The 13,778-nt window shown below is 39.0% G+C and overlaps 1 protein-coding gene across 1 annotated transcript in view; it reads left to right on the top strand.

The window, feature by feature from the left end:
• The window catches only part of SCNM1 (sodium channel modifier 1), a 64,225-nt gene that overhangs the window by 32,811 nt on the left and 17,636 nt on the right, over positions 1 to 13,778 (top strand). Inside the window, exons 3-4 of the mRNA XM_053475000.1 lie at positions 3,749 to 3,837; positions 13,421 to 13,518. Of these exons, the coding sequence (XP_053330975.1) occupies positions 3,749 to 3,837; positions 13,421 to 13,518 (187 nt within the window). The remainder of the gene's footprint in view (positions 1 to 3,748; positions 3,838 to 13,420; positions 13,519 to 13,778) is intronic.

Genomic DNA, 13,778 nt, shown 5'->3' on the forward strand with positions numbered 1-13,778 from the left:
GTAGTAAAACAAGAACAACTTTTATTAAAAACAGGTAAAAGTTACATGAAGCCATAAATCTATGAACGTTACTATAACAGATGCACGTTGTTAAAGTACAGAACTAGGGCTGCAGCTAACGATTATTTTCATAAAAGATTAGTTGTCTGATAGGTTTTTAGATTAATTGTTTAAAAAAAACAAGTAAAATTTTTGCTTATTTAGATAATTTAATAAACAGGATTTTAAAACCAAACGGTAGAATAAAAGAAAAAACATTGTTAAAAAGCATTTCCAGCTCACTGGCACTTTTAAATATAAATACTGGGTTAATCTTCACTGCCCCAACAGTTAGACATCAAAGGGGGGGGCAAACTAATGGGAATCTAACTACTCCCTAAGTTAACCTGTTTAAATTAATTCAATAAACTCTCTGCATTAAATTAATCCTTAAGACCCCATCAACCATAACTGCCCTTAAATTAGTCCTGAAGACCCCATTAACCCTAACTGCACCTAAATTAATCCTAAACTACCCATTAACGAGTCTGGGCTTTTGGGGTCAGTGCGCGCCTGGGCTTTGTAAGATAAAATTCTTGTGTTATTAAAGACTCTTGCACTATTCCACCTGTTGGCTTACACTTTTTGATTTTAGCCAAATCCTAGTAAAAGTGAGAGGTGCTATCAGAGGTGGTGATACTTTTTGGTGTGTGTGTGTGTCTCTGTCGACAGTTTCTGCGTGTTGGTGTGTGTGTGTGTGTGTGTCTGGCGACAGTTTCTGCGTGTTGGTGTGTGTCTCTAGCGTCGGACACAGAAAGGTTGGAAGGCAGCACTCAGTAGTGAGATGGTGCACGAGCCGGGGTACCACCAAGTCCTTCAATAAATCCAAAATAAAGATGCAAAGGCTCAAATTGTAAGGTGAGTTTATTTCACGCAGGCAATGTTTCGACACGCAGGTCTTTCTCAAGCTTTAGAAACATTAGTGCACACGCTCAAATATTTATGCAAAACAAGTGATTAAGGGGTTGGATGCACCCGATCCTACATAACAATTTAAAGTGACAGTGCCAACTGACCAGTCTATATATAAAGTGCAAAGCCAGTCAATGAGTATATGTAAATATCATTATCTAAAAAGAGAATAAATATGAAAGTGAAGTGATAAATATACTACAAATATATATCTATTATATCAAAGTGTATGCAAGTTTTAAATGAACACTGTAGTACAAATACAGACACTATATGATCTAAAGATATTACTGTAACTAAATTGTATCTTTATAATATACAATATTAAAGATCAGTCTGTCAATGCAGCTGCACCAGTAAAATATTTTCTAATCTCTAATAATCATAAAAAAGCATTAACTAAACCTACTGGACCAACTGCGTATAATAAATGAATAACCATCAGCTGAGTTGAAATAAATTGAATCTAAAAGAGATAAAGGATAATGTTTAAGTTAATAAATATATATAAAAATAAATATTTTTCCAAAATAATTTAATTCACAATCAACCTAAATACGCATTGACTGGCTTTGCACTTTATATATAGACTGGTCAGTTGGCCCTGTCACTTCAAATTTTTATGTAGGATCGAGTGCGTCTGACCCCTTAATCACTTGTTTTTCATAAATATTTTAGCGTGTGCACTAATGTTTTAAGGCTTGAGAAAGACTTGCACGTCGAAACGTTGCCTGCGTGAAATTAACTCACCTTCTCATTTCAGTGCTGAGCCTCTGCTTCATTTTTTTTGGATATCTAGTGTCTGAGTGTGTGTGTTGGTGTGTGTCTAGCTTTGGTATCTGAGTGTTGGTGTGTGTGTCTGGCGTTTGAGCGTGTGCTTGGCGTCTGAGCGTATTTGTGTAGTACCGGGGTCTGTCTGGTGTCAGAATGTGTGTGCGTTAGTGTGTCTAGCTCCAGAGTCTATATGTGCATCGGTGTGTATGTGTGGCGTCAGATGTGTTTTCACTAGATCTGTTGCTGTGATTTGCTTCTCTCTCCTCTGCCCAGTCTCTCACTTTCATAGCTGTGATGTCAGACACATTGCAAACTTTGTGTGTGTGTTTGTGTAGGTTTGGGTGGCATGTGCATGTGTCTGGTGCTTTGGCCAGGAGCACATGTGTGTCTATTGATTGGATCTCTGTGTGTGAGTGTGTTTGTGTAGCACTGGGGTCAGAATCTTAGTGTGTGAGTGTGTTTTGTCTAGTGCAGGGGTGTGTGTGTAGTGTGTATTTGTGTGTACTCTGACTCTGCGATGTGTGTTTAGTGTGGGAGTCTGAGTGTTTGTCTCGTGCTGGACTCTGTGTGTGCCTGGCGTGAGAGTCTCTTTGTGTGTTTAGTTTTTGAGTCACTGTGTGCACGCCTGTCCAGTGCTGGGATTTTTGTGAGTGTGTTTGTGTCTGTTGTGTTGTCTAGTGCTGGAGTCTTTGTGGGTATCTGTGTGTGCAGTGTCAGTCTGTGTGTCTAGTCCTGGAATCTGTGTGTGTTTTAGCATGTGTCTGGCTACTGTATGCGTGGGAGTGTGCCTAGTGCTGGAGTTGTTGGAGTTGAAGTGTATCTGTTTGTACTAGGGCTGCAACCAACGATTATTTTTTCGATTAATTGGATAAACAAATGAATGTACATTTTTCATTTGTTTAAAATAATGTAATAAGCAAATGATGTTAAATACACACAGGAGAATTCAAAAAATTAGGATTAAATGCAATTTTTGTCTTTATTTCTCAACTGGCCTCCCCAATTTATGCACATTTGAGCCCAGGCTTGCTATGCTGCCTCCCAGACATGCCATGCTGCCTCCCACATATGCCACTCCACGCTGCCTTCCACATATGCCACTCCACTCTACCCATACATATGCCATTGTGCCTGATACGCCTTTTACACCACTCCATCCTCCCCAGACATGCCACGCTGCCCTCCCCACATATGCCTTATACCCCTAGATATGTCACTCTGTCCTCCCTAGATATGCCTTATACCTCCCTGATATCTCATAGTCCCCTCATAGAGTCACAGACCTGTTCACAGCACACTGACACCGTACTTTTATAAATATCACTGGTTTAATTTTAATTGTCCCCAGGATTTAGATTCCCCTTAGTCTGCCCTCCCCTTTTACCTCTAACTGCGCCTTAAGATAACTTTATTAAATTAATTAAATTAACCCTCAGTCGTTCTTATTAAATTAACCCTAAATACACTATTAACCACAACAGCCTCTAAGTTAACCCTAAAGACCCCATCAACCACAACAGCCCCTAAATTAACCCTAAACATCCCATTAACCATAGCTGCCCCAAAATTAACTCTAAACACCCTATTAACCATAACTGCCCCTAAATACTCCATTAACCATAGCTGCACCTAAACACCCCATTAACCATAACTGGCCCTAAATTAACCCTAAACAGTCCATTAATGATAACTGCACCTAAATTAATGCGCACCTACCCTAACTTTCAGCATCCCAAATGTGAATTTTTGACTTAGTTAGATGAGTGTCACAGCCATGTGGTTCTGGCCTTCTGGGAGAAGGAAGGGGCGGGGCCAGTTGTCACAGTGATTACAGGGAGGGAATGGTATGTAGGAGCTGCTGCTGTGAGTCAGACTAAACGGATTATATAATTATGGGTATTTTTCCGAGTGTTTGGCAATGATTTTCATTATTTATTATTATCAATTTTATCGATTTAGTTGTTGCAGCCCTAGTTTGTCCATTTTCTTATTTTTTTTTTTTTTAACATTATGTCTGTTACAGGTACACGTGTACCGTGTGTGTTCACCGACCAGTTTTTGACACCATTGAAATGCTGTCTGTACACCGGAATGGGAAAAAACATGTAGCTGGTGAGTGATGCCTTTTAAAGAGAAAGTTATTATAATAATTCTGATTGCTTAATACAGCTTTAAACTGATGATATGGTGATTGAACGCTTGTAATGTGCCTGCCCATGACCTCTCTATGGACTGTAGTATGTGTCAAACAGGGATACGATTTATGTATTGAACATGAAATTCACTTAAATGTAGTTATCCACCACTGGACACCTTACCCTGGATTGATATAGAGCAGGGGCGTCCATGTTTTTTCTGCAGTGAGTGGCTTTTTTCACATGCATACATTTTACCATTGGCAATTTTCAATGTTTGCAGTAGTATTTATTGTGTATCCCTCCCCCCCCCACACTTACTTTATGAATTGACAGCTTTTGGTATATGTTGCTGTCACACGACACCCTAATATGTGTTCAGCAACATCTTCTGAGTACAGTGATACCCCACATTTATGTGGTTTTTTTGGGGGGGAACTAAAAGGCCACATCTGAGAGGTGTGTATAATTCTAATTTGAAATGAGATGTTTGGCCATCCTTTTTGATGTGTGAAATGGGACATTGTTTAACTCAATTTATTTTACCCCATCAAATAATACATTTGTTAAAAGTAGACACCCCATGGGCATTTAATATGCCAGTATTTAAACACTTTCCATGTGAGAATTGTTAGCTAATGTGCTAATTTAAGGACTTGCTGGCCAAAATGTTTATATGTGTCTACATTTTATTTGCCTTAATTTTTTTGTTATTTATATCTTAAGGAAGTTGAAGGTTCAGCTGATGGTGACATCGTTTTTAAATTTTCTTTAAACTATTTATTTCTTTAATTTAGTTTTATTTTACTAATCACACTGATTAGAAAGCTGGGCTCCATTGATTTGCTTGGTTGAATGCAGTATCTGTATAGAACCTGCAAGTGGAGCCAGAGTTCTCTAGAGGGTCTGGAGGCTCTCTGGCTAACTTTTCCAACTTGTACTTGTTTTATTTTTCCTTTTGTTATAAATTTTATTTTACAGGGCGGAATCACTCGTAGTAGCGACAGCCTGTCCTGGGGTGAGTGAGTGGTGTTGCAGAATGCCTCCTGATTGAGGCCATTGACGTTTAGGAGGTGATCGTTGATGGTCTCCTAAATATTAATTAGACGACTCCCTGGGGAGGGGCCAGACACGGCCTCTAGTGCCACAAGCTGCTTCAGGGAAGGGGGTTGTGTGTTGATAGGGTCCCCACACTGGTTTTGTGGTTTGCGTGGAAGCCCAGGCAGACGAGCAACAGCGAAAATGAGACCCCACAAGCCCTTTGAACCCTCTTGTAGGCGTTGAAGCATACAGTAGTGATTAGAGAGTGATCCTCCCTGGCATGGCTGCTCTATAGACCAGCAGTTGTGTCCCTGCTGCCAGAGGCAGCTTCAGGGACAGCGGGAGAGTGTTGTTTGGTCTCCACATGAAGCAATTGTTAATGTGATCCGATTTCTTTTCTGTAATCCGGATGAATCGGTTCAGTAGACTGAATGATTAAATTGTAGCAGTTGTCTGTGAATCATGCAGTTGTAATCAGATCCTACAGTGAGTGTTCTGCAGAGCACTCAGACACAGACTCTGGGATTAGGTTACAGTTCATAAATTCACAGAGGAATGATGACTCATAGATTCAGAGTCGTTAATATATTCAAATGATTCAAATATTCCAATATTACAGAGAATATCACTGATCCCATAGTTTTGGAAATACATTAATTTTCTTTAGTGCCCCAGGATTGAGATTCCTCTTAGTTTGCTCCCCCCTTTCACCCCTAACTGCGCTTTCAGGTAATTTTATGAAATTAATTAAATTTAAACCTCAGTCATCAGCATTAAATTAACCCTAAAGACCCCATAAAGTATAACTGCCCCTAAAATAACCCTAAACACCCCATTAACCATAACTGCCTCTGAAATGAACCCTAAAGACACTCATTAATCATAACTGGCACAAAACTAACACTAAATAAGTCATCAAGCATAACTGCCCCTAATATTAACCCTAAAGACTCCATTAACCATAAGTGCCCCTGAATAAATTGCATGTACTCTAGGTAAATTACCTAATAATTAGTTATGGTTGATGGTGTCTTTAGTGTTAATTTAATAAAGTAAACTTAAGGTGCAGTTAGAGTTAAAGGGGGTGCAAACTAAGGGGAATCTAAATCCTGGGGCAGTTAAGAATAATAATGTATTTTTAAAAAAATATGGTGTCAGTGGTATTCTCTGAATGATTTGGATATTTGAAGGATTGAGTGCTTTTAGTGACATCACTAGAGTAGGCAGGTAGGAGGGTTCATTGAGTGTAATGAAAGTGGCGGGGCCAATTGTCAGTTTGACTGCAGGGGGGGACTGGGAAACAGGAACTCTTGTGAGTCACATCGAATGTTCTGAAGATTCGGATCATGAATTGGATTATTTTAATGAATGAGCTGAAATGAATAGATTCACTTTAGTGATCTGAACTTCTCATCACTAGTGGAGACCAGTTTCAACCCTCCTCTGCTGCCTGATTGCTCTATTAAGAGTGAAAGTGCAGCGTTAGTGCCTTGGATGTGGCGATTGTGGCATTTAAGGGGTTAATACTTGTATTGTAACATATTTAACTTTTCTAAAGTTATTCGTTTTTTCCACTGAACCTGAAGGACCAGTTGGACCAGAGCAACAAGTGGTGGTAAATCTAATGGTTTTATTATCCTGAATAGAGGTGAATTTTGTCGACTTCAATATAGACTTCCCTTCTTCTGGGAAATAGTATATGGCGTTATTGTATATGATGGCTTGTGAGACTGCAGCTTATAACCCGTGATAATGACAATGATGGCAAAGGTATTTTTACCTGTAGATGAAGTTTGACAGTATTTGCATCTATGAAAAAGGTCCCTAATATTCATTAGAGATTATTAAATTATATTAATTGTCATAATAGTAAGACTAATAGAGAGAGAGAGAGAGAGTGATCTTTTTGTTACCACCCTGATTTTTATTATTCTGGTTGCTGAGTGGAGTGTTAATTAATGGGTTTGCTAATAAATGTCATTTATTTAAGGTGATAATTGATCGAGCTAAAATGTTTGTGCCATGTGCTTCTTTTACCTGTTGAATTTTGTGTGTGTTAATTTAATGATGAGGACTGAGGGTTAATTTAATTCATTTAATAAAGTTAAGTTAAGGTGCAGTTAGAGATAAAGGGGAATCTAAATCCTGGGGGCCGTGAAGATTAACCTAGTGCTTATTTATAAAAGTTTGGTGTCAGTGTGCTGTGAACAGGTCTCTGACTCTATGAGGGGACTGAGATATCTGGGGGGGTATAAGGCATATCTGGGGAGGACAGAGTGACATATCTGGGGGTATAAGGCATATGTGGGGAGGGCAGTGTGGTGTGTCTGGGGAGGATGGAGTGGTGTATCAGGGTGTATAAGGCATATCTGGGGCCTTAGTGGCATATATGGAGGTAGAGTGGAGTGGCATATGTGGGGAGGGCAGTGTGCTATGTCTGGGAAGTATGCAGTGGTGTATTGGGGTATAAGGCGTATCAGACACAGTGACATTTTTGGGAGGCAGCGTGTAGTGGTATATGTGGGAGGCAGCGTGGCATATGTGGGAGGCAGCGTGGAGTGGCATATGTGGGAGGAAGTGTGTATATGTGGGAGGCAGCGTGGTATATATGGGAGGTGGCGTGGCAAATGTGGGAGGCAGCGTGGCATGTCTGGGCTGAAATGTCTTTAAATTGTGGGGGGGGCTGTTTGGGAAATAAAGACCAGAAATGCATATTTTTGTATTTTATTTTTTATTCTGCTGTCTGTATTTAACATCATTTGTTTATTAAATAATTTTAAATAAATGAAAAATGTACATTTATTTATGTTATCTGATTAATCGAAAATATAATTTGCCAACTAATAGATTATGAAAATAATTGTTAGTTGCAGCTGTAAACTTTATAATCTACAATATTAAAGATCAGTGTGTCAATGCAGCTGCACCTGTCAAATATTTCCTAATCTCTAATAATCTCAAAAAAGCATTAAATAAACCTACAGGAACAACTTCGTATAATAAATGAATAACCATCAGCTGAGCTGAAATAAACAGAATTTAAAAGAGATAGGAGTGCAACTAATGATTATTTTCATAATCGATTAGTTGGCTGATTCTTTTTTTGATTAATCGGATAAAAACAAATGTAAATTTTTAATTTATTGAAAATAATTTAATAAAGAAACGATGTTAAATACAAACAGCAGAATAAAACTATCTCTAACTACTCTTGAAGTTATTAAATTAATTAAATGAACCTTCAGTCATCAGTATCAAATTAACCTTAAAGACCCCATCAATTATAACTGTTTCTAATTTTAAACCTAAATACCCCATTAACCATAACTGTCCCTAAATTAATTGTAAACACTCTGTTAACCATAACTGCTCTTGAAATGAACCCTCAAGACCTCCTGAACCATTGGTGACCCTGAATTAATTGCATGTACTTCACATAAATTAGCTAATTAATTGGTATAGTTGATGGGGTCTTTAGTGTTGATTTATATGTAGTAGGGGTTAATTTACTGCTGATGACTGAGGGTTAATTTAATCTAATATAGTTAACTGAACGTGCAGTTTGAGATAAATGGGGGCTAACTAAGGGCAATCTAAATCGTGGGGCTGTGAAGATTATTAATGTATTTACTTATAAAAGTATGGTGTTGGTGATATTCTCTGAATGATTCGCAGTCTTGTAAGATGAGAAATTTAGAATGATTCTCTGCCTTTAGTGACATCACTAGAGTAGGTGGGCAGGAGGGTTCATTGACTGTAATGGAAGGGGTTGGGGCTAACTGTCCGTGTGACTGCAGGGAGGCACTGGGAAAAAGTAACTTGTGTGAGTCATACTGAATGATTAGAAGATTTGGATCATGAATCTGATCATTTCAATGAACGAGCTGAAACGATCTGAGTTGCTTTAATGATTCGATTGTCTTATCTAGGGCTGCAATAACTAATCGATAATCGCTAATGAAATCCGATGGCAATTGTATTATCGATGAGTTGAATCGATTTATTATGAATTATAAAAAGAGTGTTTTTTCAGAGCAAATGCTCTGAAAAATACCCCTCATTATATAATCCGTTTAGTCTGACTCATAGCAGCAGCTCCTACTTACCGGTCCCTCCCTGTAATCACTGTGACAGGTGGCCCCGCCCCCTTCTTTCTCCCAGAAGGCCAGAACCACATGGCTGTGACACTCCTCTAACTGTAAGTCTAAAATTAATATTTGGTCTACTGAAAGTTAGTGGAGGTGGGGGTTAATTTAGGGGCAGTTATGGTTAATGGGGTGCTTGGGGTTAATTTGAGGCAGTTGTGGTTAATGCGGTGTTTGTGTTTATTTTAGGGGCTGTTGTGGTTGAGAGGGTCTTTAGGGTTAATTTAGGGGATGCTGTGTTTAATGGGGTGTTTAGGGTTAATTTATTAACCCCTTAAGGACAGTGGGCGGTCCCTAAACCCATTGAAAACAATTCATTTTGAGTCTGTACATGTACGGGCTTTGTCATAAAGGGGTTAATGAGGACTGATGGTTAATTTGATTAATTGAATAAAGTTAAGTTAAGGTGCAGTTAGATATAAAGGGGGCAAATTAAGGGGAATTTAAATCCTGGGGGCAGTGAAGATTAACCCAGTACTTATTTTTTAAAGTATGGTGTCTGTGTGATGCGAATGGGTCTGTGACTCTATGAGGGGAGTATGAGATATTTGTGGGGGGGTATAAGGCATATCTGGGAAGGACAGAGTGACATATCTGGGGGTATAAGGCATATGTGGGGAGGGCAGTGTGGTATGTCTGGGGAAGATGGAGTGGTGTATCAGGGGCTATAAGGCATATCTGGGGCCACAGTGGCATATATGGGGATGGAGTGGCATATGTGGGGGTGGAGTGGCGTATGTGGGAGGCAGCGTGGCATATGTGGGAGGCAGCGTGGCATATGTGGGAGGCAGCGTAGAATGGTATATGTGGGAGGCAGTGTGGAGTGGCATATGTGGGAGTGAGCATAGCAAGCCTGGGCTTAAATGTGCATAAATTGGGTGGGCTGGTTGGGAAATAAAGACAAGAAATGCATTTTTTCCAAATTTTTTTTTTCTTATTCTGGTGTTTGTATTTAACATAGTTTGTTTATTAAGTTTTTTTAAATAAATGCAAAATATACATTTGTTTTTATCTGATTAATGGATTAATAGAAAAAATGGTTGGCCAACTAATTGATTATGAAAATAATTGTTAGTTGCAGCCCTAGTCTCATTGCTAGTGGAGATCAACTATTACCTGATTGCTTGGTTCAGAGTGACAGTGTAGTGTTAACCCCTTTAATGTTGTGATTGTGGCATTTTAGGGGATAACTTCCTTTTTTTGTTGGGGGCTCTGCTGCTGGTGGTTTGTGTGGAAGCCCAGGCAGACCAGCAACCGTGAAAATGAGCCCCCAGAGTACCTTTGATTGCTTCTTGTAGGTGTAGAATTGATCAGAGAGACTAATTCTTGTAATGGCTGCTCTATAGACCAGCAATTGCGTCCTGGCTGTCAGAAGCGGCTTCAGGGATCAGCCTATTGAACCGATTTAATGTGAAAGGATTAATTTGTAGCAATTCAGTTAATCATGCAATTGTAACCTGATCATAGAGTGAGTCTTCTGCAGCGCACTCAGACACAGATTCTGGTATCAGGTTACAGCTCGTTAATTCATAGTCAGAGAGTTTTTTAAAGATGTAAATTGTACAGATTTAGTTTTATTAATATATAATTAATTTTCACTGCTCCATGATTTAGATTACTCTTAGTTTGCTCCCCTTTACCTCTAACTGCTCTTGAAGTTAACTTTATTAAATTAAACTTAACCTCAGTCATCAGCATAAAATTAACCTTAAGTACTCCATTAACCATAATTCTGCTAACTTTAAGCTAAATACCCAATTAACCATAACAGTGCCTGAAATGAACATAAAAGCCCCTTTAAACATAACTGGCCCTAAATAAACTCTAAACCCCCTTTCAACCATAGCTGCACTAAAATTAACCCTAAACCCCCCATGAACCATAGCTGCTCCTGAATTGCATGTACTTCAGATAAATTAACCTAATAAATTGGTATGGTTATTGGGGTCTTAGGGTTAATTTAATGCTGATGACTGAGGGTTAATTTAATAAAGTTAAGTTAAGGTGCAGTTTGAGGTAAAGGGGGGGCAAACTAAGGGAAATTTAAATCTTGGCTGCAGTGAATATTAATAATGATTATCTTTATATAAGTATGGTGTTGGTGATATTTTCTGAATGATTTGGATCCTTTTAAGATTAGCATCCCTGAACAATTCTCTGCCTTTAGTGACAGGCAGGCAGCAGGGTTCATTGAGTGTAATGAAAGGGGTGGGGCTAATTGTAATTGTGACTGCAGGCAGGAACTGGGAAACAGTAACTTTTGTCACACCGAGTGATGAGAAGATTTGCAGTATGAATGTGATCATTTTGAAGAATGACTATAAATTATCTGATTCCCTTTAGTGATCTGAACTTCTCATTGCTAGTGGAGACTAGCCCCAACCCTCCCCTGGTGCTTGATTGCTCCATGAAGAGTGACTGTGCAGGGTTAACCCAATTGATGTAGCGATTGTGGCATTTTAAGGGTTAATACTTGTTTTGTTGGGGGTTCTGCTGCTGGTGGTGTGTGTGGAAGTCCAGGCAGACCAGCAATGTGAAAACTGAGTCCCCAAAAGCCCTTTGATCAGAGAGATTCCTCTCTGCCATGGGTGCTCTACAGATCAGCTATTGTGTCCCAGCTGCCAGAGGCAGCTTCAGGGACAGGGGGAGGAGAGGGTTTTTAGGTCTCTAGATGAGTGTGGAGACCAGTCCCAATCCTTCCCTGTTGTCTGATCACTCTATGGGAGCGACAGTGAAGTAGTAAGTCCTTTTAATGGTGTGATGTGTATGTCTCATTTGTGGTGTTGTAGGGGTTAACATTTGTTTCCATAAGCTGGTGGGGGTAAATATCGGTCAATGCTGTGCTCCAATGGAGCATCAGCATTGAAAGAGTAAAAATAATGACCAAAAGGAAATTGGTGAAATGTTATGAGTTTTTAGTAAGTGGGTCGGTGATTGGATTGCTCCAGGCTAATAGGAGTGATCTGATCCTTATGGAAGCCCCTGGATGACCCCGCTTTAGAAAGAGAGAGTGAGGGGTCATTTGGGGTAAATGTGTGAAGAAAATAAACCAACAACTTAAAAAATTATTACCTGTTTAGTTGTTGGTCATATTTAAAGTCGCTGACTATTGATTGGTGTTCCTGATTAATGTCAGTGGCCTAAACTTGTCAATACAAGCCTGAAAGCTGTCCAAATGACCCTAGTTGAACACGTTGACTTGTCTACTGTTCATAAATATACATTTATGGGGTAAATAACAGTGGTGGCTTTCCAAAAATTCCCACATGGCATATGGGCCAAGTTAACTGATTAGTGAAAAATTCAAAATTGTAAACTGAAATGCGCATGTTTTAGGTTTGGCCTCATATCTTACTTAAATAAATGCATGAGTCATTGTTGGAACTGGTGGGTGTTGGTGAACAAAATGTGTTAAATTGTATCATATACAAAATATAATGTGAAATCAAAATCCACATTGCAACGTATGCAGCAATTTGTGATCAAATTCTTGTTTGAAGATTGTGAGAATGACCCTAGTTGGACACCTTGAATTATCTGCTGTTCCTAAATGTGTAATTTGGGGGGGGGGGAAATAATGACTATTTGTGACAAATATTGCAGTTTTTAGTCTGCCATGGCAAATTAGAAGCAAAATAAATTCCAAAAAATGTGATGTGGGCCTTGCGATATGTGCCATATACTGGTTAAAATAGATGAAAATCCTGGGCATATTGGGTGGCTTCCACATCAGGACAAGTTAAAGAGTATATTATTTCTGATTTTCCCATTGTTTCAATGTGTGTCCAATTTGTATGTATAGAAAACTGTAAGAAAATGCGTGTATCATTTTGCCTCAAACTTTAACTAAACAATGTACTCCCCAGCTTAACATTGTTTCCAATGAAAGCTGTACTTGTGCTTAAAAAAACCAATATATATGATTTGTGTGGATGCACTAACTGAGAAGATAGAAATAACAGTTGCAGAAAGACATATGAAAAACACAACTGGCTTTGGTCTTTTAGCGACACCTTAGTAACCAAAACCCTGTCCTGAATGAGTTAAGGAATGTCAGGCATCTGCTTCCTTGTTGTGGAGCGTGACAGTACATAACTCCTTTCTTGGTCCTCTGCTCTAGAATGTCTGCTAGCACCTGCTGTTGATTTTGTCTCTTTTCTAGAATGTTGTAACATGTTGCACCCCTAAGCTAGAATGTACCTGCCTTGGTCTAGAGTGGCTTAGTCTTGTTCTGCTTTGCTCTAGAATGCAGCAGGCTACATCCCTGCTTTAGAATGTACAGTGGAGGAAGGTGCTATACTTTGGTTTCAGGTTGGAGCACACTGCTGGTGCTGATGCTGGAATATATGCTGATATGTTTCTTCTATATGACAGGCTTGCAAAGGTTTTACTGGAAGAAAGAAACGTACAAAAATGAGATCCAGAAAAGCCAGCATCAAAAGTTAGGGCAGGCCGAGGAGCATGGAGAGCAGGTTTGTTAATGACTGTGGGTAAAAGGTGTGAAAGAGTGTCTCATGCAGCCTCAATAATGACGCATGTATGTGAAAGTACTTTGTGAGTTTCTAAATATGTATTTTGTCAGATATTTTATGAGGGAAAACATGTATTCAATATATTTTGTATTTGACATGAGCACAAAATGGACTCTGAGCCATTTTATTTGACTTAATCATATAATGATTATTTCTTTCTGCCTTTGTTCCCTCTATAATTGAGAACCAAGAACTATTCA

This window comes from Spea bombifrons, chromosome 9, assembly GCF_027358695.1.
Source record: "Spea bombifrons isolate aSpeBom1 chromosome 9, aSpeBom1.2.pri, whole genome shotgun sequence".
Classification (NCBI taxonomy): domain Eukaryota; kingdom Metazoa; phylum Chordata; class Amphibia; order Anura; family Pelobatidae; genus Spea; species Spea bombifrons.